Raw genomic sequence first — 26257 nt, forward strand, 5'->3', positions numbered from 1 at the left:
TCAGCAAGTCAAGCAGCATCTACCTGAGGGCATACGGAATCAACATTTTGGGCTGAGACCATTCACCAGGACTAGAAAGGAAGGGGGTAGAAACCCTGTTAGGAGAGAGGCAGGAGTCCAAGCTGGCAGATGTGTGGGGGGGGAGGGAAGATTTAAAGTAACGCAAATAACAAACTGAAGCAGGTTGGGCAGCATCCGTGGAAACGAGCAGTCAACATTTTGGGCTGAGACCCTTCGACAGGAATAAAGTAAGAAGCTGGGAGGTGGTAGGTGGAAGAGGTGAAGGATTGAAGAAGACCGAATCTGATACGATGGTGGGCCATGGAGAAAGAGGAGGAGGAGGAAGGAAACCAGGGGGAGGAGATGGTTATGTGGGGAGAAGAGAAGGGGTAATCAGAATGAGTAGAAAAAGAGAGAAGGAGGGGAAGGGTAAGAAATTGATGGAAGTTAAAGAAATCAAAGTCATGCCATCAGGTTGGAGGCTAACCAACTGGAATATGAAGTGTTGCTCCTCCAACCTGAGTTTGCCCTCACTGTGGCAGTACGAGGAGGCCCTGGACCGATGTGTTGGAACAGCAATGAGAGGTTGAATCGAAATGGGCACCAGCGATCTTGCCTTTAGCAGTGGATGGAGTGAAGGTACTGTTTGTGGATCAGGTTGCCATTTGTTTTTTTCAGCACCAGCAGCTCTGTAAAAATAAATCTAGTGGGTATAGGTGACAATGATGATCAGGAGAAGAAAACCACTAGCAGGAAGTTCTGACCTTCTGGCTTCATTTCTGTCAGTTTTTCTTGCACAATCTCACCTCTCATATCTCGAACCCCATACCTCAGGCTGCACTGTTTATAGTACATCGACTTTAGTGCCGAGTGACTCTAATCTAGAATCGATCTAAGTAGCTATTTTTGACTGATAGCTGAAAAAAACATTTATTTCCACTCGTGTGTGGGAGTTCTATTTTTTAAGAAAGTTTGTTAGGAAGAAAATAAAACAAGATTCTGAAAATGGATAAAAAGAATGTAATTTTATAATTTTGCTCTCTTTCAGAATACGAAATCAGTAAAAATTCTACTGGAAAGGTAAGCATTTATGTTGTCTTGTAGTTACTGACATGATTTGGAAAAGTGGGAGGTATTTGGGAGTTTGCACGTGAAGGTGGTATTGAAAGAAGCTATTTTGTAAATCAGATTGTTATGATGTGCAGAACTGGGAAATTAATTGTGTTATTAACAATGAGGTTAATTCCATTAATTGAACATTAAAGTGCTACCTTTGAATCACGCCACCTTTAGAAATTTTGAATGATATACGTAGATTAAGTCACTGTGACTTTATCACTAACCTGCTACTGCATGACCTGTTCCAACTAAACACGTTGCTCACACAAAGTACTCTCGCTCCTCCTCTGTGACAATGGGTGCAGGAAGTCAAGATCAATTGCAGCAGGTTAGCAGCAAGAAGTGATCAGGCCGGCTGGAAATCTGAGCAACACACAACTAGCAACTAGCTGGAGGAACTCAGCAGGCCAGGCAGTATCCGTGAAAAAGAGTACAGTTGATGTTTTGGGCCGAGACCCTTCAGCAGGAGTGGAGAGAAAAAGCTGAGGAGTGAGAGGTGGGGGAGAGGAGAGAAACATCAGGTGACAAGTGAAACCTGAAGGGAGGAGGGGTGAAGTAAAGAGCTGGGAAGTTGATTGGTGAAAGAGATACAGAGCTGGAGAAGGAGGAGTCCGATAGGAGAGAACAGAAGGCCATAGAAGACAGAAAAAGAGGGGAGGAGCACCAGAGGGAGGCAATGGGCAGGTAAGGAGATAAGGTGAGAGGGGGAAAAGGGAATGGGGAATGGTGAAGGGTGGATGTTGACATCCAGTTCTAATTTTTCTTTGTTTTTCAAGTTATGGTCATTTTGATCAAAAGTTAGCAGCTGTATAACATTTTAGTCAAGCCACATTTGGAGTATTGAAAGCAGTTCGGGAAGGATGTGCAGCCACTGGAGAGGTTACAAAAGAGGTTCACCAGGATGTCGTCTGGTTTGGAGAAGGTGCTTAGGACAACTTGGATAGTTATATCTGGAGCAACAAAAGCTGAGGGATAATTTAGTACATTAAAATTATAAGAGATATAGACAGGATAAGTAGCCTTTATCCCAGGATGGAACTATCAAATACTGTAGGGGACAGCTTTTAGGTGAGGGGGTGGGTTTAAAGGAGATTTGTGGGGAAATTTTTGTTTTGCCTGGAACACATTGCCAGGGTAAGTGGTGGAGGCTGTTATGAGAGAAGAGTTTGAGGTGTTTAGATACATAGAAGGAAAGGCTTTGAACTGAAGGGCGTGGATTAGGTGCAGTTTAGATTGGCATCATGGTGCAGAGATAATGGGTTGATGTGTTTGTTGTGTTGTACAATTTGATAGGGCCAGCCATGGAAGTATAGAGAATACGAGACCAGGTCAGAGGCTGGGTACCTTACACTGATTGCTGACAGGAATCCCAACATCTACAAGGCACAAGACAGGAATGTGATGAATATTCTCCACTTGCCTGGATTATCCCATAAAATGACTTTTTGAAAAATGATGGTCATTGCTGTCAAATTTAGGGAAGTTTATGAAGCAGAAAAATAGTTGTTTTGTATATAATAGTTCCTCTGAATGAGGAACTGTATCACAATACAGCTAGCAGGAAAATGCTATTAAACACTGTTCTCATTATCAATGGGGATGTGAGAGCTTTAAATGAAAAGGTGGAAAAAAACAAGACCACAGCAAATAAGATTTTACTCCATTTATTGTTAAGTAGAAAATGTGTGCATGAGAAATAATTATTGTACAGAAATGATTTAGTGTTGACCAATTCATTAACTCATGAGAGAGCAGGTAGACTGGAAAGAGATGACCTTACATTAACAAAGCCATTATTAACTTCAATCTAATATATTAAAATAAATTAATTTTGCTGATGACAATTTGATGAAGTGTGTGTTCAATCTCTATTTGACATTACAGAAGTTTAGGACTGCTTTGCAAAACACCAGGGTTGTTAGTTTTGTATTGTGTTACCTTCATCTGTAAGTCCATCCTGTATTAATAATATTAATGTCCACAGTGGCGGATTATTGAGAGTAGATCTGTAATAACTGTCTAGCATCGTTTGTATACAAATTACCCAATGAATAATGGGTTCTGATTTTCCTTAACGCGTTCTGTAATGTAGCCCTCCCCCCACCCCACAGTTTGACCATTCTTCTCTGACCTCTCAGTAATGAGGTGCTTTTTGCCCACTGAACTGCCATTCACTGTTGTTCTTCATACCATTCTCTGAAAACTTGAGAAACTGTTGTGTGTGAAAATCCCAGATCAGCGGTTTCTGAGATAGTCTTATCACTTTGCATGACACCAACAACCACACCACGGTCGAAGCCACTTAGATCACATCTCTTCCCCATTCCGATGTTTGGTCTGAACAACAACTGAGCTTCTTGACCATGTTGGCATGCTTTTATGCATTGAGTTGCTGCCACATGATTGGCTGATTAAATTTTTGCACTGATGAGTGGCCACTCACTGTAGTTCATGGTTATTAGTTAACCATGGCCATTCTGTGCCACTGAAGCCTGAAATAGGCTACATTGTGAGCAGACAGTACTAAATTGTATTGTCTAATTGGTAATCCTTGAGTTCTTGAAACGTTTGATCATGATGTGAACAGAGCACATTATTTTCTTGTCTATAACATGTATTTTTTAAAGGACTCAGGCATGTACTGGAAATGGGTTGCCACCTCCCAAGTTTGGTCACCTCCAGCCAAAGCCTTTCTTGAGTGAAATCGGTAAGAAGGAGAAGCACATCAGAAAGCTGCTTGAAGGTAATAATACCCTATTTAAAAATAATTGCACCAAGAGTTAACCACTGGTGTTTAAAAGTGAAATATACTTTGGTCATATTTAGACTGCAGTACAGGTTGGTGTGTCGTGTAGAAGTACTCAGCCCCAAAGCCTTTGCTCACATAACAGCCAGGGATTTTTTTCAATTTAACTGAGTATTTTTATTTGTGAATCACGTGCTCCTTTTTCTGCAGTAGAGCCAAAAAATAGGGAAAGCGGTTAAGAAAGAAGAATCAAAAATTCAAAAACTGAGATGTCCACAGTTTAAAAATATTCATCCCCTTCTACTCAGTACTGAATTAAACCACTTCTCGCAGCTGTTACATCCAGTAGTCTTTTTGGATAAGTCTCTATTTGCACAACATAGTAGAGCAAGATTTACCCAAAATCGCTCAAGCTGTGCCAGATCCGTTGGGGAGTGGTGGTGGACAGCAACGTTGAGATTTTGCCAGAGATGTTTGATTGGGTTAAGATCAGTACTCTGACAGGGCCCCTCAAGGACATCAGTTTCTTCATTTTGAAGCCACTCCATGGTTGCTCTGGCAGTGTGCTTCATGTCATTGTCCTGTTGAAAGATGAACCTCCTCCCCAGTTTAAGCTTTCTGGCAGAGGCTAGCAGGTTTTTATCTAGGATCTCTCTGTATTTAGCAGCATTCACCTTCCTATCAATCCTGACCAGATTTCCAGTCCTTGCTGCTGAGAAGCATCCCCGTAAGCATGACGCTAACCCCAGCATGCCTTACAGCAGGGATGGTGCTATCTGGCTGATGCACCATTTTAGTTTTATGCCGCATGTACTGCTTAGCGTTGAGGCAAAAAAGTCCCACTTTAGTCTCATCCGACTACAAAACCCACTAAGTGACACTTTGCAAAGTATCCAGAGGAAAGGATATGCTTTGCTTTTAGCGATGTGTGAGGCAGAAATCTAATACTGCATGTCTGCCAGGTCACACCATCCCTGAATACTTTTGCAAGGCACTGTATCTTTTGGCAAAAACTGGGAGCATTTGGACAGGTACTTTCTTGTGTCTGTAGGGATGTGAGAGGCCATGCTTGGTCTCTTTCCTCATTTAAGGAATAATTTTGAATCTTGATCCCTTAATACCCTTTCCTGGCAAAACCTCTGTCGCTGATTTAGTTATTAATGGAAGCAGTGTTTAACGCTTTTGTTTCACGATGTTACAAATTCCGCCACACTCTCTTAAAGTGGTTCCGAATTGCCAGCCAATGGAAAATTATTCTCTCTTAACCCTACTTATTCTTTTCAAAATTTAAAACCATCAAATATGCTATGTCTTAATCTTCTGCAGACCAGGCGATTATTACTTTGTGATCTCTCCTCTATTTAACAGAGAGCCTAGTCTCTATGCTAGTGAATCTGACCTTCCCTCCTCTCCATTTTCTAAGCTATACGGATAACTGTGTCCTTCCAAGGCTGTGTGTGTCTCATCTACATGGTCTAGCCTTCAAAATATCAATTTTTAATTTAGATTGTGTAGCTGAGAACATTTTATGATTCATGGATCCTAACTCTCCTAGATCCTTCTTTTAACATATACTGTGATGTGTTTTTCTGTGCTTCAGAATAGATGACCTCTCACTTACCTGCACTGAAACCCATCCATCACTATTTTGCCCAGTTATTTAATCTATCAATGTCACTATGTAATTTTAAACTCCCATCTTCACTTCTTACTGTGTCACTAATCTTTGTGTCATGGACAAACTTGGGTATGAACACTTTACATGTAAAAACTAATGAATAAAGTGAGTGTTGTCATAACAGAGCAAATGAGTGTGGGTTACCATCAGCCACTTCCAGTTTAGAATTATCCCTATTTTAATTATTCAACTAGTCTGCTATCCAAGAGTTTCAAATTTCACTAATACTCTTATGTGGGATACTCTGGAATTCCACATACTTGTGTATTGACATTCCATGAACTTCAGTTTCCAGTTCAGTTAACTTATCTGGATAAAACCTGCGCTTTAATGGTCTGTATTTGCTCCCTTAATTCCTCTAAGTATCCATTTTGTGGCTTTAATTATAGATTCTCATAATGTTCTATGGTTTCAGATCAATATGACAAATAATCTCCAGTTTCATTCTCTCAATGTCTTTAAAAAAAAGGAGATTTCCAGTTTAAATATGCGATTCCTGACGGTTAAAACATCTGTAATTTCCATTCAACTTTGCCTTGAAAAACCTGAGGTGGAAACAATTAGATTCAGGGGATTTGTATGTATTTAGTGCTATTAAATTTTCCAATATTATTTATGTGCTTATATTAAGATTCCTGAGTTCTAGTCTCCCTGGAATGTTAAATATATGCTTCCTCTGCTGGAAAAGCTATTGGAGAGGAATTCACCAAGTTTGCCAATTCCCTTTTTACATTTCCAATTTTGAGCACTATGGAAGTGTAGCGGTTAGCAGAATGCTATTCAAGTTCAGGGCGTCAGAGTTCGATCCCCAGCATCCTCTGTAAGGAGTCTGCAGATCCTTCCCTTGGAGCGCGTGGGTATTGTCCGGCTGCTCCCTTTATCTTCCATAGTACAAAGACATACCTGTTCATATTAGGTTAATTGGTCATTCTAAATTGTCGTGACTAGGCTCGGGTTAAATTGGGGATTGCTGCGTGGCGGTGCTCAAAAGGGTGGGCAGGCTACAGTTGTATCTCTAAATAAATAAATAAATAAATGTCGCCTTCATCTGTTCTTGGAAGATCCACATTGCCCCTGAAGATATAACCGTATAACATATAACAATTACAGCACGGAAACAGCCCATCTTGGCCCTTCTAGTCCGTGCCGAATGCTTACTCTCACCTAGTCCCACCTACCTGCACTCAGCCCATAACCCTCCATTCCTTTCCTGTCCATATACCTATCCAATTTTACTTTAAATGACAATATTGAACCTGCCTCTACCACTTCTACTGGAAGCTCGTTCCACACAGCTACCACTCTCTGAGTAAAGAAATTGCCCCTTGTGTTACCCCTAAACTTTTGCCCCTTAACTCTCAACTCATGTCCTCTTGTTTGAATCTCCCCTATTCTCAATGGAAAAAGCCTATCCACGTCAACTCTATCTATCCCCCTCATAATGTTAAATACCTCCATCAAGTCCCCCCTCAACCTTCTACGCTCCAAAGAATAAAGACCTAACTTGTTCAATCTTTCTCTGTAACTTAGGTGCTGAAACCCAGGTAACATTCTAGTAAATCTTCTCTGTACTCTCTCTATGTTGTTGACATCTTTCCTATAATTCAGTGACCAGAACTGTACACAATAATCCTCAAGAAGTATTTTTAATTCCTCATGCTAAAATTTCCTTATTACAACATGCGCACTTTTCCTTTCTATTTTTCTCCCAGTCCTTTGGATCTGCCTTCTGTTATTTAGGTTTTATCATCTCACCTTCCTCTTACAGAACATAGCGCAGTGCAGCAGAGTGCAGGCCTTCGGCCCACAATCTTTAACCTACTCCAAGATCAATCTCCTTCCCTCCCACATAGCCCTCCATTTTTGCTTTCATCCACGTGCCTTTCTAAGAGTCTCTTAGGTATGCACATAGTGTCTGCCTCTACCACCGCCCCTGGCAGCACATTCCACAAAAAACCCCACCTCTGACATCTCCACACCCTCCTCCCATACTTTCCTCCAAATACCTTAAAGTTAGGCCCTTTCATATCAGCTATATTCCGTCCTAGGATAAAGTCTCTGGCAGTCCACTCTATCTGTGTCTGTGTATCTCATTATGTTGTACACTCCTATCAAGTTACCTTCGCTCCAAAGAGAGAAGCTCCAGCTCACTCAGCCTATTCCAGGCAGTGTCCTGGTAAATCTCCTCTGCACCTACTCTAAAGTTTCCACATTCTTCCTGTCATGTTTTGTTTCATGCTAAATAAAGACTTTGGCCCTCAGGGGTACACTGCAGTGTTTTATTGAGCCAATTTATTTTTATTCTCTTAAATTTCATCCACAGTTTTATCCAAATACAGTTTTGGCCGTTCTGTAACTTCGATCTGTTTCATCCTGATAAATTAATCCTGTCAAAATCTAAAACCTTGGCCTCATTAATAGTAAAAAAAAATGTTCAATTCACTCCCTTTTCTCAGCTTCTTAACATCGATAAACATTATATTTGAATGAAAACTACATCCATATGAAGCAATATTTGGTATTCAACAATTAGGAAGTATTCAACTGTTTGAACTATTTTGAAATCATAGATTTTAACAGGGGCATCCATGAGAGAAGTAGCTATACAGCATATTTTTTTTTAACTTATTTTTTTTCCTTTCCAACGTCAAACACCTTGTTTTTCAATCTTGTACCTGTAATGATCAGTACTGAAGAGTACTACTTAGGCCTTTCATTTCATCAATTAACCCAAGCATAGATTTTCTATTTGTGTACATTTAAAATTCTTCCCCAGCATTCCACATTGTGATGCATGCTGGTCTAGTACTGGATTCACAACTGGGAGATGAGAATTTGGTTTCACTAGGTCAAAGTTCAAAGTAAACTTATTATCAAAATGCATATTTGTCACCATATACAACTCTGAGATGCATTTTCTTGCAGGCATTCACAGTAGTTACTTTAAAAAACGAAGTTAATAATTCTGTTCAGTTTTAGCTAACAGCAGGAAAGCTGAACATGAAATCTGCGGGTTGGCGGACAACAAAAACCTAATTCACTCATAGTTATCAATGAATTTGGTCCAACCTGGTTAATTATTAGCAATTTGCATATGAGTTTTAACCTTGAACACAAGCCATTCTGCAGATGCTGGAAATCCAGAGTAACACACTCAAAATGCTGGAGGACCCCAGCAGCTCATGCAGCATCTGTGGAGAGGAATAAAGAGTCAATATTTTGGGCCGAGGCCCTTCATCAGGACTTTTCATTATAACCTTGAGCGCTGTTATGAAAATGGTCACCACCAGCTCTTTGGTCAGGCAGAGAAAGCATTAAATGCAGTCATACCTCTGCTGTCAAAATCTTCAGAGAATTAACAAAAGCATGAGAAGTTGTACGGTTGGTTTGTAAGTATCCTTGTGATACGAAGTCATTTCAGATTCTTCTACTTTTAAAAGTAATTTGATCATGGTGAATTCTAATCAGAATTTTTTTTCTGCTGTAGGGGATGGTAGGGGTTTGATTTTATAGCAGATGACAAATTCGATTCCATCCCTGAATATAGACTGGCTTTCCACTGATGGTAACGAGGATCCTGCAAACATCCCTGTTCCTGTATATAGCACATTTTTTAAAAGTGGGCTGTCCCCTGAGTCATCCCACATTCCTGATAGTGAAGCAGCTGTCTTATGCGCTACATAATTTAAAATCTGAGTCAAAGTATTGAGCATTAAAAGTTATGTGCATGCTAGTTAATTTGGCAAGTTGGTTTATTTCTGTCACATACTGAGATGCAGTGGCTTGACTGGTTATTGTTACCTGATAACTTGTTTCACTTCTGTACTGAAGTTGAGGACCTGATCTGCATCACATAACGTCTTAAAGTGTTTGTCACGGCAGCAAATAGGAAAGGGCAAGGGAGCACCTGCATTTACAAAGGCACCTAGAGGTCTTTAGTAAATTGAGGGTTTGATGTGCCGAGAGATTTATAAATCTCTCGGTGGTGTTTCTGATTCACGATCAACACTCTATGAATCAGAATCTGAATCCGAATCAGGTTTATAATCACGGACCTATGTCGTGAAATCTCTTGTTTTGTACCAGCAGTATTAAATTACATTAAAATTACTATAATTTGCAATAAGAATATATAATAAATTAAGTAATGCAAAAAGAGATCAAAATAGCGAGGTAGTGTCCATGGATTCATGGTCCATTTGGAAATCTGATGGCAGTAGGGAAGAAACTGTTCCTAAAACATTTAATGTGTGTCTTCAGGCTCCTGTACCTCCTCATTATCTGTAGTTATAAGAAGAGGCAATGTCCAGGGTGGTGATGGTCCTTCATGAGGTCAATAGTTCCATTTAATATCAGAGAAATGTATACAATATACATCCTGAAATTCTTGTTCTTCGCAGACATCCACAAAAACAGAATGATTAAACTAAATGATTGAATGGGCATTTGTTTGTCTCAATTTTCAGTTCCTCTGTAACCTGTCTCTTTTTTGTGTGCTTTAACAGGAACAATCAGCACTCCTGTACCGTTTCTGCAGAGCATTCCTGCGTACACCTGCAACATTTCCAGTACAGCTGGCGAAAAACGCAAGCACTCCACTGCTTTCCCTATGGCCACGACCTCCGGTGTGGACAATGGCTTCCTGGAAGTGACCGCTGGAAATGTTGCCGGCCAGTTTATGGGCCAGGGTGGGTCTGTTGTAGAGGGCCAGTCAACACAGTCCCTTGTGCCCTGTAGTTCTTCCCAACATATTGTGGGACTGACCAGTGGTCCACAGCCTGTCCATACGGGCTCAGTCTTCAGTACAACTCACTATCCCAACGGCACGCCCTCCCAGCAGTCTGTACTTTCCCAATCGGTTGGCTACGGTGGTCGCAAGATCCTCGTGTGCTCTGTGGATAACTGTTTCTGTTCTGGCGTGCCTTCTGTTTCGAACCACAATGGACACCAGCCCTACAGCAGATCGGGTACGTTCCCTTGGTCTGTGACGTCGCAGGAATATGCACACGCTCTTCCACCTGCCCCCTCGGTACCTCAGTCTCTTATATCGTACGGAATGGGATCAGCATCTCATAACAACACTGCAGGCAAGATAACTGCAGGGTACATGGCCAATCCTTCACTGAACACTACACCGCAAGCTAATCTTCTCAATTCTGTCTATCATACATTTTGAACAGTGTTCATTTTCCTTTTTAATTTTTCTTTCTGTAAATGTTAATTTCAGATCATTTGCTTTAAAAAAAAGTTAGAAAATACATTCCGCACATGATGTAAACTTTTTGTGCAATTGAATTCCAGTGCTGGTTTTAGTAATCCATTCATGAATGGAACCATGTTCTGTATTAAATGGCTTCCTTTGTTGGTCGTTCGGTCCAGGAGTGCCACAACCATAACAGAATTTTTATATGAAAACTCTTAGCACTTTTTTTGCAGAGGCATTTAATATTAGTTAATCATACAGTGCTCTGGTATAATAATTAGCAGCAATAAGCAGAGGTACCATTTGACAGTGAAGCACAAACTGCGCTGGGGGCATTGGCAGCGTTTGTCTGACCTGTTGAATAAGGGTGATCTGTGGGACCCTGACACTGGAAGTCGTCATGAGGTAACGCCATGCTGACTGGAAGGTTGTCTCTGGCTGGTTGGCAGGCAGGACATTTCAATCGTTGATTTCCATAGCTACCCAGTGCTCTTTTACAATAACCCCTTTGAGTATGGACTCACTCATGGAAAAAGACATCAAAGAAGAAAGTATTTTTTTCTAAAATGTTCAAGGTGTGACTCTGGCTTCCTGGATGTGGAAACTACACCCTAATTAAGCATGGCAGATTTGCCTGTCACTTTAATCATAGTTTTTAAAAAAAAATGTCACAATGGGACTACTACAAAGCAGAATGAGAGACTGGTCAGGCTGGGTTCCTGACCAGCTAGAAGAAAGGCAGATTATTTTGGGTTTGGCAAATGAAGTCCTGTAAACTATATATTGATAAATAATTAGGAGTATGCTTAATGCATAACATGAACATTTCTAAATCAGTATTCTGTAGGGGAAAAAAACTGGAGAATTGGGAATATTGTTTTATTTCTAGAAACTGATGGGGATAGAGGGGAAATTTACAATCATGCTCAAGATGTTGATGATCTCTTAGTCAAACAAACATTTTTTTGGGCCTGTTGTGTCAAATGGGCGATGACAGTGGAACCTCATTATTACTAACCCGTGGTGGTTTTGTCAGGCGGGAGGATGGGAGCTGCCGTGCTTTGCCAAGGTTTGAGCTCCAATTCTGGTTTCATTCCTTTACCATCGACTGCTGGGGAAAATGCTCCACAGCCCCATTTTGAAATTCTGTTACCTTTCTTTTCTTTTTTTTTTGGGCAGCGTTGGTGGCAGTAGAATACCCTATGAGTGGTAAGGACGGTTATTATCGTGCAAAACGAAAACGGATTCGTTACAAATGGTGCCAATGGATCTGCGGTCTGCATGTTATAGCAAAGTTTATTTTATCAAGGGATTGAATTCCTTGATTTTTTTTTAAATTAAAAATGAAATGGAGCTTCAGCTGGGGACCTGGGAAAAGCTCAATGTAATGGAAGGTTTGTTGTAACGAGGTTTGGCTGTATTTTAACTGTGTGGTGATGGTCCATAGATGTTTGACCACGGGAGCTCTGTTTTGCTTTGTCCCTGCAGAAAAGGGTGAATGTTAGTGTTTGGAAAAACTCTTGTAATCAGTAAAATCAAGAACTGTCGCCATTTTTGTCTTTCTCAAATACTTATAGTTTCCAGGTTATGCAGGGTTTATCTAAACCTCCTATTTCATGTCACTTTATCGATATCTTCTTTTAAGGCATTGAATAAACATGTATACATGAAGAATTGGGATTGTCTTTTTTTAACCTGTGCACAGAGACTTAATTTGACAGACAAAGACACAAAGGATTTTGGAAATGATTTCTGGGCTCAGCTGGGTTACTTTGGGATGGCACATTTAACATAACGCTTTACAGTGCCAGCTGTAAGATAAGTTCACTTGCAGCTGCTGTCTGTATGGAGCTTTGCCCTGTCCCCGCGTGGCTTTCCGCTGGCTGTTAGCGAGTTCGGGGCACGTGAAATGCTGGAGGAGTTCAGCAGCGTCTATAGAGAGGAATAAAGAGCTGACGTTTTGGGCCGATATCCTTCATCAAATTGAGGGCTTTCTATGTTGGTACTGGAAGGGTGGCCACCTCCCCCCACCTTCATCACATTCCTGACGTAAGCAACACACTTCACTGCTTTGCCATATCAATGTAGATCTGACAAATAAAGCTCAGCTTCGATGTTTGGAGCAAGCCTCTGTTGTGGGGAGCAGGGTCCACTAATCTCTCCTTTAAGATATTAAACTATGTAACCAAGAGATGAAACAACGATCAGCAGAGGTGCACGCCTCTCTTCAGTGGGAGAGCGGAGCCAAGCTCACTACTGTGAGGCTAATGTAACAAGTAGCTAACGAATTGGGTTGAGGCAATGGAATCACTCCAGGTCTGGAAAGAGAAATGGTAATCGACAGGATATGAACTTTGAGTTGTTTAGTACAATGTGTTCTTAAAGCACTTCTTTTCAGCTAAAAAGGAAGTTTGAGTCATAAATAATCAGAGCAGGAGTTGGTCATTTTATCCTTTGAGACAGCACTGCCATTCAGTGAGATCACACTCTCAGTAAGATCTGTTCCCTAAGACCCACTCTCCTCCATTGCCCTGTGTTCCTTGATTCCCTTAATGTTCAAAAACCTTCAGTCCCTGTCTTGGATATCCTCAAGGACTGAACCTCCACATCCTCTTGGGCAGAGTAGTCCAAAGATGCAGTACTCTCTGGGCAAAGAAATTGCTTCTGATCTGATTGAGGAAATGTCTTTATTTGGAGAGCAAGTCTCCTGGTTCCAGAATCTCCGCTTCAGTCCTGTCAATCCTCAAAAGAGCCTTTTGTGCTTTAAGGAAATGATTTTTCTGACCGCTAAAGAATTGATTCAATCTGCTCATCTCACTTTATTCTACAAAACTTCCGTCCTAAAAATCAGCGGGGTGAAACTTAGCTGGTCTTCCTCTGATGCAATTGTACTCCTTCTCGGGTGGAATATCATGAGCAGTCCAGCATAACTAAAGCAAACTCTCCCTTATTCTCAAATTCTCTTGTGTAAAAGCCAAAGTGTCATTTGCCAAGCTGCTTACTGTACCTGCATGTTATATTGCTTGGTGATTGATGTACAAGGACACTAAGGGTTCCCTGAATGTTAACATATTTCAGTATCTTGCTATCTAAAATGTTGAATGCTTTGGGAAACTTGATACTTCTCTGCCCTGGTGGATGATCTCTCATTTTCCCACTTTCTATTCCATCTGTCACATTCTCACCTGTTTTCTTAGAACTTCTGAAAGTTCTACGCACTCACACTCACTTTGCTACCTAGCTTTGTACCATAACTAAACTTTGTGTACTTAAGCACGGATCCTTGCACTACCCTAAAAGTCTCAGCCTCACAACTCCGAGAATAACTTGTTTATTCCTAGTTATTGTTTTATTCATTTAACCTATCCTCATTCAATGCTGTATTGGTTTGTGATTGGTCACTTGTGCTGAGATACAGTGAAAACCCTGTCCTGCATTTTGTTCGTACAGATCAAATCATTCATTACACAGTGCATTGAGGTAGAACAGTTACAATGCAGAATAACGTGTAAACGGCACAGAGAAAGAGCAGTGCAGGTAACAAGGTAGTTGGTGATGTCAAGTCCATCTTATCACACTAAGGAACCTTTCCATAATCTTAATCTGTGGGGTAGAAGCTGTCATTCAAGCTTGTGGTGAAGGAAGTGCAAGATCATCATGAGGTCAATAGTCCACCTAGGGGACCATTCAATCATTTGAAAACAGTGTTTAGAAGCTTGCCTTGAGCATGGTGGTACATGCCTTCAGGCTTTTGTATCTTCTGCCCATCGGGAGAGGGGAGAAGAGATAATGGGCAGGGTCTTTGATTATGCTGGCTTGCTTTATTGTGGCATTGAGAAGTATAGACAGACTCCATAGTGCGTTCTAATTTGATTTTCTTATTTCACGCATGGTGCCTTATTGAAGGGCCTTTGCAAAGTTCAAATAAAACTTGCATGCAGTTACCTATCCTCATCGTTAATTATTTACAAAAATAAATGATCAAAAAATCCCTTTCAAAATATGTGAAGTGTCTTATCATTTTCAAGGACCCCTGTTAACTCTTCTTTACACTTTCAGCTGTAAGGTTGGGGTTCAATTCAATAGACAATAGCCAGTAGGTGCAGGGATAGGCCATTCAGCCCTTCTAGCCAGCACCACCATTCACTGATCATGGCTGATCATACACAATCAGTACCCCGTTCCTGCCCTCTCCTCATATCCCTTGACCCCGCTATCTATAAGAGCTCTATCTAACCCTCTCTTGAAAGCATCCAGGGACTTGGCCTCCACTGCCTTCCGGGGCAGAGCATTCCACATATCCACCACTCTCTGGGTGAAAAAGTTTTTCCGCATCTCTGTTCTAAATGGCCTACCCCTTATTCTTAAACTGTGGCCTCTAGGTCTGGACTCACTCATCAGCAGGAACATGCTTCCTGCCTCCAGCGTGTCCAATCCCTTAATAATCTTATATGTTTCAATCAAATCCCCTCTCATCCTTCTAAATTCCAGTGTATGCAAGCCCAGTTGCTCCAATCTTTCAGCATATGACAGTCTTGCCATTCCAGGAATCAACCTTGTGAACCTTCGCTGCACTCCCTCAATAGCAAGAATGTCCTTCCTCAAATTTGGAGACTAAAACTGCACACAATACTCCAGGTGGCGTCTCACCAGGGCCCTGTACAGCTGCAAAAGGATCCCTTTACTCCTATACTCAATTCCTCTTGTTATAAATGCCAGCATGCCTTTAGCTTTCTTCACTGCCTGCTGTACCTGCATGCTTGCTTTCATTGACTGATGTACAAGAACACCTAGATCTCGTTGTACTTCCCTTTTCCTAACTTGACTCCATTTAGATAGTAATCTGCCTTCCTGTCCTGCCACCGAAGTGGATAACCTCACATTTATCCACATTAAACACTTGCCCACATTATACACTTGCCCACTCACCTAGCCTGTCCAAGTCACCCTGCTTTCTCCTAACATCCTCCTGACATTTCACACTGCCACCCAGCTTTGTATCATCGGCCAAATTGCTAATGTTACTTTGAATCCCTTCATCTAAATCATTAATGTATATTGTAAACAGCTGCGGTCCCAGCACCGAACCTTGCAGTACCCCACTGGTCACAGCCTGCCATTCCGAAAGGGACCCGTTAATCGCTACTCTGTTTCCTGTCAGCCAGCCAATTTTCAATCTATGTCAGTATTCTGCCCCCAATACCATGTGCCCTAATTTTGTCCACTAATCTCCTATGTGGGACTTTATCAAAGGCTTTCTGAAAGTCCAGGTACACTACATCCACTGGCTCTCCCTTGTCCATTTTCATAGTTACATCCTCAAAAAGTTCCAGAAGATTAGTCAAGCATGATTTTCACTTCATAAATCCATGCTGACTCGGACTGATCCTTATACTGCTATCCAAATGTGTCGTAATTTCCTCTTTTATAATTGACTCCAGCATTTTTCCCACCACTGACATCAGGCTAACCGGACTATAATTCCTTGTTTTCTCCCTCCTTTCTTGAAAAGTGGGACAACATTAGCCACCCTCCAATCCGCAGGAACTGTTCTTGAATCTATAGAACATTGGAAAATGATTACCAATGCGTCCACGATTTCTAGAGCCACCTCCTTAAGTACTCTGGGATGCAGACCATCAGGGACTTATAGGCCTTCAGACCCAACAGTCTAACCAACACCATTTCTTGCCTAATAAAAATTTCCTTCAGTTCATGCATTACCCTAGTTCCTTTGGCCACTATTACATCTGGGAGATCATTTGTGTCTTCCCTAGTGAAGACAGATCCAAAGTACCTGTTCAACTCATCTGCCATTTCTTTGTTCCCCATAATAAATTCACCCGTTTCTGTCTTCAATTGCCCAATTTTGGTCTTAACTATTTTTTTGCTATTCACATACCTAAAGAAGCTTTTACTATCCTCCTTTATATTCTTGGCTAGTTTACCTTCGTACCTCATTTTTTCTCGGCACATTGCCTTTTTTGTTATCTTCTGTTGCTCTTTAAAAGCTTCCCAGTCCTCCGGTTTCCCGCTCATCTTTGCTATGTTATACTTTTTCTCTTTCATTTTTACACTGTCCTTTACTTCCCTCGTCAGCCACGGCCTCCCCTTACTCCCCTTAGGATCTCTCTTCCTCTTTGGAATGAACCGATCCTGCACCTTCTTCTGCATTATTCCCTGAAGTACCTGCCATTGTTGTTCCACTGTCTTCCCTGCTATGGTTTTGTTCCATTGAACTTTGGCCAGTTCCTCCCTCATAGCTCCATAAATCCCTTTGTTCAACTGATCCCTGCTGCTGTATGTTCTCCCTGTAACTGTTTGGGTTTCCTCAGGGGGCTCCAGTTTCCCCCCACATTCCGAAGGTATAATGGGCAGGGTTAGTATGTTTTGACCTCTTTATGTTGGTACCAGAAGCATAACGACACTACTAGACTGCACAGCACATTCCTCGCTGATTTGATTTGATGCAAATAATGCACTTCACTCTGTGTTTTAATGTACATGTGACAAATAAAGTAATCTTTAAATCTTTAACCATTTTAACAGTAATTTCCCCTACCAATGATTTTGGGCTAATTGGTCTATGGTTCCTGTTTCCTCTCCATTAACAATTGAGCCTGACATGAGCTATGAGAATCACTGAAAGCCTTAACGCTGCTTCAATGCATTTGGGCCTCCAGCAAAATAAAAATTAACTGTTCAACAGCTGTATGTAGCAGGATTTGAATGCTATTAGCCTCTTACAAAGTGAAATCAAGCAACACAGGGCTCTGCTCCCAAAAGAGCTCCATGCCTTCTATGCTCACTTTGACCGTTAAAGCATGTACACAAACTGCCATGGACCCTGATGACCATGTGATTTCAGTCTCTGAGGCTGACGGGAAAGGATTCTTCAGGAGGGTCAGCCCATGGAAAACATACAACCCAGATGGAGTACCTGGCTGAGTACTAAAGACCTGTGCTGATCAGCTGGCTGGAGTGTTCACCTCTCACTTTGGCAGTCTGAGGTACCCACCTATTTCAAGCAGGCTTCAATTATACCGGTGCCTAAGAGGAATGTAGTAACCTGCCTCAATGGCTATCATCTGATAGTACCTCTTACGTCCACCGTGATGAAGTGTTTTCAGAGGTTGGTGAGGAATCATACTGTCTCCTGCCTGAGAAGCAAATTGGATCCACTCCAATTTGCCTACTGGCGTAACAGATCCACAGCAGGTGCCATTTCATTTTACTTTGCTGACCAAATGTTCAAGCCTGGAACACCTGAACAGCAAAGATGCATACATCAGGATGCTCTTTACCAGCTACCTTGGCATTCAATACTACCATCCCCTCAAAGCTGATAATAAGCTTCAAGACCCTGTCCACAATACCTCCTTGTCAGCACAGGTGCACCACAAGGCTGTGTGCTTAGCCACCTGGTCTACTCACTTTGCAGTTATGACTGTGAGGCTAAGCACAGCCCCAATGCCATATTTAAGTTCACTTACAGCACTACTGTTGTTGGCTGAATCAAAGGTGGTGACGAATCGGCATACAGGAGAGAGATTGAAAATTTAGCTGAGTGATGACACAACATTCTCTCTCTTAATGTCAGTGAGAACGAGGAGCTGATAACTGACTTAAGGGTGAGGAAACAGAAGGTCCATGAGCCAGACCTTACCGGGGGATCAGAAATGCAGAGGGTCAACAACTTTAAATGCTTCAGTGTTAAAATTTCAGAGAACCGGTCCTGGGTCCAGCGTGTAAATGCCATTACGAAGAAAGCACCTCTACATAGAAGTTTGTTTCAGCATGACATCTAAAACTTTGACAAACTTTGGTGGAGAGTATCTTGACTGACTGCATCACAACCTGATTTGGAAACACCAATGCCCTTGAATGGAAAATCCTACAGAAAGTCATGGCCATGACCCAGTCCATCATGGGTAGAGACCTCCTATGATTGAGTATGTCTACATGGAGTACTATCACAGAAAGGCAGCATCCACCTCCCAGGTCAGGATCTCTTCTCACTGATGCCATTGTAAAGAAGGTACAGGGGCCTCAGGACTCACACCACCAGGTTCAAGAACAGTTATTAGCACTCAATTTCACCTGCCCCGTCACTGAACTCTTCCCGCAAACTATGGACTCACTTTCAAGGGCTCTTCAATTCACGTCTTTGGTACTTATTATTATTATTCCATATTTTCTTTTGGATTTGCACAGTTAGTTGCACACTGGTTGTTTGTCCTGTTGTTTGTCTTTCATTGATTCTGCTATGGTTCTTGGATTCACTGAGTATGCTCACAAGAAAACAAATCTCAGGGTTACATTATTGTACTTTGATAATAAATTTGCTTTGAGCTTGTTAGATTTCTTCAGAGTGCTGGAAATTGAATTGTGCAGAATGAAATGTTAATCTAAATTTTGGAATTTAATCAATTTTAAGGTTATTTCAGGGGTGGGAGGTTACCTACGTGTAGTCTTTTCTGTAGCCGGTTTGGAAGAAAAGCTAGCTTTCATTTATATAGTTCAAAGGCCCTGATACACTTTGCAGCTACTAAAGTATATTTGATGTTGAAAATGTCCAAATTAAATATTCACTGCATCCTCCTGCAAATGATGAAGCCAAATTCATTTTGGTGATATTGATTGTGAGATAAATATCAATTATAGTATCTTGGATCTCCAGATCCAGCTGATAGAGTAGATATTCGGTTTGACATCCTCAGCTGTAGGGAGGAAATACATTCACTATTGCAACCTGGTCCAGAGGGAGTAGTCAGAATGACTCCAGGAATAAAAAGGTTAGCACATGAGGAGTGTCTGATGGCTCTGTGACTGCACTCACTGGAGTATAGAGGAATGGGTTGGGGGAAGTCTCATTGAAACCTATCGAATGTTGAAAGGCCTAGATAGAGTGGATATGGAGAGGATGTTTCCTATAGTGGGGGAGTCTGGGTCCAGAGGCATAGCCTCAGAATAGGGGAATGTCCCCTTAGAACAGAGAAGAGGAGGAATTTCTTTAGCCAGAGGATGGTGGAATTCATTGGTACAGATGGCTGTGGAGGCCAAATAATTGGGTACATTTAAAGTGAAGATTAATGGCTACTTGATTAGTCAGGGCATCAAAGGTTATGGAGAGAAGGCAAGAAAATCAAAGTTCAAAGTAAATTTTATTATCAACGTGCATTATATCGTCTTATACTAGATTCATTTTCTTGGGGGAATACTCAACTATAGAACTCAACTATAACAGAATCAATCAAAGACCGGCGTTCAACCAGCGTGCAGAAGACAAATAACAGTGCAAATACAAAAAGAAGCCACAATAATAATAAATAAATAAACAATAAATATTGAGAATATTAGATGACTAGTCCTTGAAAGTAAGTCTGTTGGTTGTGGGAACATTTCAACGAAGGGGAAAATAAAGTTATCTCTTTTGGTTCAAGAGCCTGATGGTTGAGGGGTAATAACTCTTCTTGTACCTAGTGGTGTGAGTCCTGAGGCTCTTGTGCCTTCTTCTTGATGGTAGCAGCAAGAAGAGAGCATGTCCTGGGTGGTGGGGTCCCTGATAATGGATGCTTCTTTCCTGCAACAGCATTTCATGAAGTTGTGCTCAGTGGTGGAAAGGGATTTAACCGTGAAGGACTGGGCCATAACTACTACTTTCTGTAGGATTTTCCATTCAAGGGCATTGGTGTTTCCATACTAGGCTGTGATGCAGCCAGTCAATATACTCTCCACTACACATTTTAGAAGTTTGTCAAAGATTTAGATGTCATGCGAATTTCCACAAATTCTTAAGGAGGTAGAGGCACTGCCGTGCTTTCTTCTTAATGGCACTTACAAGCTGAACCCAGGACAGGCTCCTCTGAAATTATCAGCTCTGAAGAATTTAAAGTTGGTGAACCTCTCCAGCTCTGATCCTCCAATGAGGACTGGCTCATGGACCTCTGGTTTCTTCTCTTGAAGTCTGTAATCAGCTGTTTGGTCTTGCTGACATTGAGTAAGTGGTTGTTGTTATGAGACCATTCAGCCAGATTTTCAGCCTCCCTCCTGTGTGCTGATTCATCACCATCTTTGATTTGGCCAACAACAGTAGTGTCATCATAAACTTGAATATGTCATTGGAGCTGTGCTTAGCCACACAGCCAAAAGTGTAAAGCAAGTAGAGCAGGGGGTTAAGCCTTGTGGTGCACCTGTGCTGATGGAGATTGTGGAGGAGATATTGTTGCCAATCCAAACTGACTGGGGTCTGCAAGTGAGCAAAACAAGGATCCAAATACGCAAGGAAGAATTGAGGGTCAAGGTCTTGAAGCTGATGATTAGTTTTGAGGGGTGATGGTATAGTCGATAAAGGGCATCCTGATGTCACACCTTTGTCAAGATGTTCCAGGGCTGAGTGAAAAACCAATGAGGTACCATCTACTCTGGACCTGTTGCTCTGGTAGACAAATTGGAGTGGATCCAAATTGCTTCTGAAGCAGGAGTTGATATGTTTCATCACCAACCTCTCAAAACACTTCATCACTGTGGATGTAAGTGCCGCTGGGTGATAGTCATTCAGGAAGGTCACCATGCTGTTCTTAGGCTTGAAGCAGCTGGGCATTTCAGATTGCCAAAGTGAGAGCTTAAAGATATCGGTGAACACTCCAGCCAGCTGATCAGCACTGGTCTTCAGTACTTGGCCAGCCAGCTCACACGTTCGCTTCAGATACTGAAATCATAGGACTCATCGGGAGGTATTGTAGTTCATGATGGTCCCTCCATGTTCTGATAGTCAAAGTGAACAAAGAAGGCATCAAGCTCATCTGGAAGCGAAGCCCTGTTGTCACCTATGTGTCTTGATTTAACCTTATTATGTTCCAGTCCTGTTACAGCTGTCCATAAGACATAGGAGCAGACTCAGGCCATTCAGCCCATCATGTCTGCTCTGCCATTCCATCATGGCTGATCCCCAATCCTGTTCAACCCCAACACCTGCCCTCTCACCATATCCTTAGATGCCCCAACCAATCAGGTATCTGTCGAGCAAGTTTGGTCCAGAATTGCCACTTCACTCATGAGATAGCTTTCTGGAGATCGTGCCTGGACCTCTTGTAACATTCTTGGTCACCAGACTTGATCGCCTCTGATCAACAGACAACGGATCTCATGGGTTTCTGATTGGGGAAGACAGAATAATTTCCTGGAGACACACTCATCTACAGTCCCGCTTGTTGGCGCAATAATATCTGCTCTGGACTCTGGAGCGAAGGTTCCCAAGTACGGATCCAGGTCGGGTTGAGCGTCGAGCTAACAACTCGGCCTCGTAAAAACAAGAATAGCTCGCTACAGAAACACCGTCATGATGGTGCCCCGATAACTCCACTGCCAAGTTAAGGGCTATTCTTCGTCTTCAACACTCATCTACAGCTGTCTTATTAAAGTCTGTTACAACCCTGGTGTAGTCATTCAGATCCATTGATGGGCTCTTGAACACGGCCCAGGTCACTGACTCAAAGCAATCTCACATAGTGGCATGCAAAAGTTTGGGCACCCCGGACAAAAATTCGGTTACTGTGAATAGTTAAGTGAGTAGAAGATGAACTGATCTCTAAAAGTCATAAAGTTAAAGATGAAACATTCTTTTCAACATTTTAAGCAAGATTACTGTATTACTTTTGTTTTGTACAACTTTAGAATGAAAAAAAAGGAAAGGAGCACCATGCACAAGTTTGGGCACCCCAAGAGATTTGAGCTCTCAGATAACTTTTACCAAGGGCTCAGAGCTTAATTAGCTTGTTAGAGCTATGGCTTGTTCACAGTCATCGTTAGGAAAGGCCGGGTGATGCAAAGTTTAAAGCTTTATAAATACCCTGACTCCTCAAACCTTGTCCCAACAATCAGCAGCCATGGGCTCCTCTAAGCAGCTGCCTAGCACTCTGAAAATTAAAATAGTTGATGCCCACAAAGCAGGAGAAGGCTATAACAAGATAGCAAAGCGTTTTCAGGTAGCCATTTCCTCAGTTCATAATGTAATGAAGAAATGGCAGTTAACAGGAACAGTGAAGATCAAGTTGAGATCTCGAAAACCAAGAAATCCTGCTCGTAGGATTGCTAGAAAAGCAAATCAAAACCCCCGTTTGACTGCAAAAGACCTTCAGGAAGATTTAGCGGACTCTAGAGTGATGGTGCACTGTTCTACTGTGCAGTAACACTTGAACAAATAGGACCTTCATGGAAGAGTCATCAGAAGAAAACCTTTCCTGCATCCTCACCACAAAATTCAGCGTCAGAAGTCGACAAAGGAACATCTAAACAAGCCTGATGCATTTTGGAAACAAGTCCTGTGGACTGATGAAGTTAAAATAGAACTTTTGGCCGCAATGAGCAAAGGTATGTTTGGAGTAAAAGGGGTACAGAATTTCATGAAGAGAACACCTCTCCAACTGTTAAGCACTGGGGTGGATCGATCATGCTTTGGGCTTGTGTTGCAGCCAGTGGCACGGGGAATATTTCACTGGTAGGGGAAGAATGAATTCAATTAAATGCCAGCAAATTCTGGAAGCAAACATCACACCATCTGTAAAAGAGCTGAAGATGAAGAGAAGATGGCTTCTACAACAGGATAATGATCCTAAACATACCTCAAAATCCACAATGGACTACGTCAAGAGGCACAAGCTGAAGGTTTTGCCATGGCCCGCACGGTCCCCCCAACCTAAATATCATTGAAAATCTGTGGATAGACCTCAAAAGAGCAGTGCATGCAAGATGGCCCAAGAATCTCACAGAACTAGAAGCTTTTGCAAGGAAGAATGGGCGAAAATCCCCCAAACAAGAATTAAAAGACTCTTAGCTGGCTACAGAAAGTGTTTACAAGTGTTTACTTGCCAAAGGGGATGTTACTAAGTACTGACCATGCAGGGTGCCCAAACTTTTGCTTTGGGCCCTTTTCCTTTTTTGTTATTTTGAAACTGTAAAAGATGGAGATAAAAAAGTAATCTTGCTTAAAATATTAAAGAACTGTCTCATCTTTAACTTCATGCCTTTTGGAAATCAGGATATCTTTTACTCACTAGCTATTCACAGTAACAGAAATTTTGACCGGGGGGGGGGGGGGTGCACAAACTTTTGCGTGCCACTGTAGATGCTCTTTTGCCTGCTGCAACCACCCCTTGGTTGTCCTCTCTGTGAAGCTTGGTGCTTTAGGTGGTGCTTGTATGCAGGTAGGAGAAGGACAGCCAGGTGATCAGATTTGCTGAAATGTGCTCTAAGCATGGAATGGTAGACACTCCTTATCTTTGTATAACAGTGGTCAAGATGGATAATAAATCAGGCATGATGGAATGGTGGAGAAGACTTGATGGGCTGAATGGCCTAATTCTGCTCCTATGTCTTATGGTCTTATTTACGCTCCCAATTCCAAGGTGGTTCCAAAATCTACAACTGTTGAGATGACTGAGGTTCTGTCTGTACAAGTACTTAATTCTTTCATTGAGAATCCAGATGATCTTGATGTTATTAGGATAGGTGAGAATTTTATTTTTGAAAATAGTCACCTGTTTGTGATGTACTTAATAACTTGGTTTTAGTTTTGACAAACACAGCCTAATTCTGGTTTTCATATGAATTTGACTGGTGAATAGCATACCTGTGTGTGACATATCAGTCTTTCATAAATAATAAGTGCCAAATTAATTACTAGCCAGAATAATTTGCAGTTTACACCCATTATGTTAATGTTGATGGCTTTCTCAGGTATTGTGGTCCACATGTATATTATTTATGAAGAAAACTGCAGGCTGGCTGACTACAGTGGGGTTTGGATGAGTCAGCGGTTGACAGTGATGTTCACTAGCGTGATTTTGATGTGTTTCCAATATTGCTAAAGGGCACAGAAGAATCTGCATTTAATTCAGAAAATCTAGGTCTTTGATCCAGACAATTTATCAAATCATTATGCCAAATTTTGGGAAGAAAAAATTTGGACGTACTGTTTTCCCTCCAGAGGCTTTAAACACTACATTAATCTAACACAATTTTGGATGCAGCTGGTGACAATGGGTAGACTCATCCTGTGCTAAACTTATTACCCTATTGGATAGCTGACTTTAGAAACGTGCTACGGCCTTCGTACATACCATGATATCCAGCCAAACACATGATTTGCATTCTGTGGATAAAACTCTTATTTGATTCTTTTCATGAAAAAGCAGGAATAACCTTCAAAATATTTACAGAGTCTCGAGTGCTCTGTTGTGTCTGATTGGTGGTCACACACATGTGGTGCCCAACACATCTTAGCAAGAGGTCAAAACCAGAATCAGGTGTAATATCACCGGGATATGTCATGAAAGTTGTTATGTGGCAGCTGTACATAATAAAAACTGTAAATTACAGTAAGAAGTTAGAAATAATTTGGAAGATGTGTAGCTCAGGATGGGTTGAGTTGTTCTCCAATCTTGGCCATCCATTTGCAAATGTTTCATCACCATACGAGGAGACATCATCAGTGTTCATGTGTGATGTGTCCTCTGAATGCTTGACCTTTATATACTTCTCAATCTGCTGATTACTTGTTATTTTGGAAAATCAATTGTGAAAAGTATATAAAGACCAAGCATTTGGAGGGCGTCTTCTCGGACGATGCCCCCTTGTATAGTGACAAAACATTTACAAGTCAATCGCCAAGATCAGAGAACGACTCGACCCAATAGTAGGAAGAAGCTATTCCTGGATTGTTGTGCATGTGCTTTCAGGCTCCTGCACCTCCTTCCTGATGGTGACAATGAGAAGAGGACATGTCCTGGGTGATGGTGTAGATGGAAGTTCTCTGCTGTGCCTACTGCAACCTGCCTCCCAACTTTCAAACATCAAAGCCCCATGAAATAAACTATTTTACAATTGATATAGAGTCTTTGTTGCTTGGATACAACAATAAGAAATATTTATCCACGTTTGAGAACTGGGAAAGATCCAAACTGGCAAAATGCCTGAGTCTAATGCTCTTCTACAATCTTGATAGAAATAAGGAGGGAGTTATTTGCAATCCAATTTTTATGTTTCTGTATCTCTCTTCGTAAAACAATCCAGTCTCCTGAAGATGCTTTTTAACAGTGGTACATTCTGCCATTTTAAGTCTAACCAGTTTGAATTACTTTTAGGAAAGTTAGGTGCCAGTTTAAAGAGCCCATCTGAAAGTAATAGATAGAAAGAAGTTCAAGGTTGAATTTTGCTTCACTTAGTGGATAACTTCACTCACTTCAGCATGGAACTGACTCCACAAGGACTCACTCAAGGACTCGAGAACTCATGTTCTCAGTATTATTTACTCACTTTTTAATTTATTATTGCCCCGATTTGTCCTCCTTTGCACATCAGATGTTTGACTCTCTCTGTTATGTACCGTGCTTCATTCACTCTATTGTATTTCTTTATTTACCTGAAAATGCCTGTAAGAAAATTAATCTCAGGGTTGTATATGGTAACATATACATGCTTTGATAATAAATTTACTTTGAATTGTGAATGC

At 41.5% G+C, this 26257-nt stretch overlaps 1 protein-coding gene across 1 annotated transcript in view; it reads left to right on the plus strand.

Moving 5' to 3' along the window:
- The window catches only part of LOC132379329 (E3 ubiquitin-protein ligase TRIM8-like), a 109026-nt gene extending 96606 nt beyond the window's left edge, over nt 1-12420 (plus strand). Inside the window, exons 4-6 of the mRNA XM_059947045.1 lie at nt 1049-1080; nt 3747-3862; nt 10049-12420. Of these exons, the coding sequence (XP_059803028.1) occupies nt 1049-1080; nt 3747-3862; nt 10049-10719 (819 nt within the window). The 3' untranslated portion in view covers nt 10720-12420. The remainder of the gene's footprint in view (nt 1-1048; nt 1081-3746; nt 3863-10048) is intronic.
- Nucleotides 12421-26257: the final 13837 nt, after the last annotated feature.

This window comes from Hypanus sabinus, chromosome 22 (genome assembly GCF_030144855.1).
Source record: "Hypanus sabinus isolate sHypSab1 chromosome 22, sHypSab1.hap1, whole genome shotgun sequence".
Lineage (NCBI taxonomy): Eukaryota > Metazoa > Chordata > Chondrichthyes > Myliobatiformes > Dasyatidae > Hypanus > Hypanus sabinus.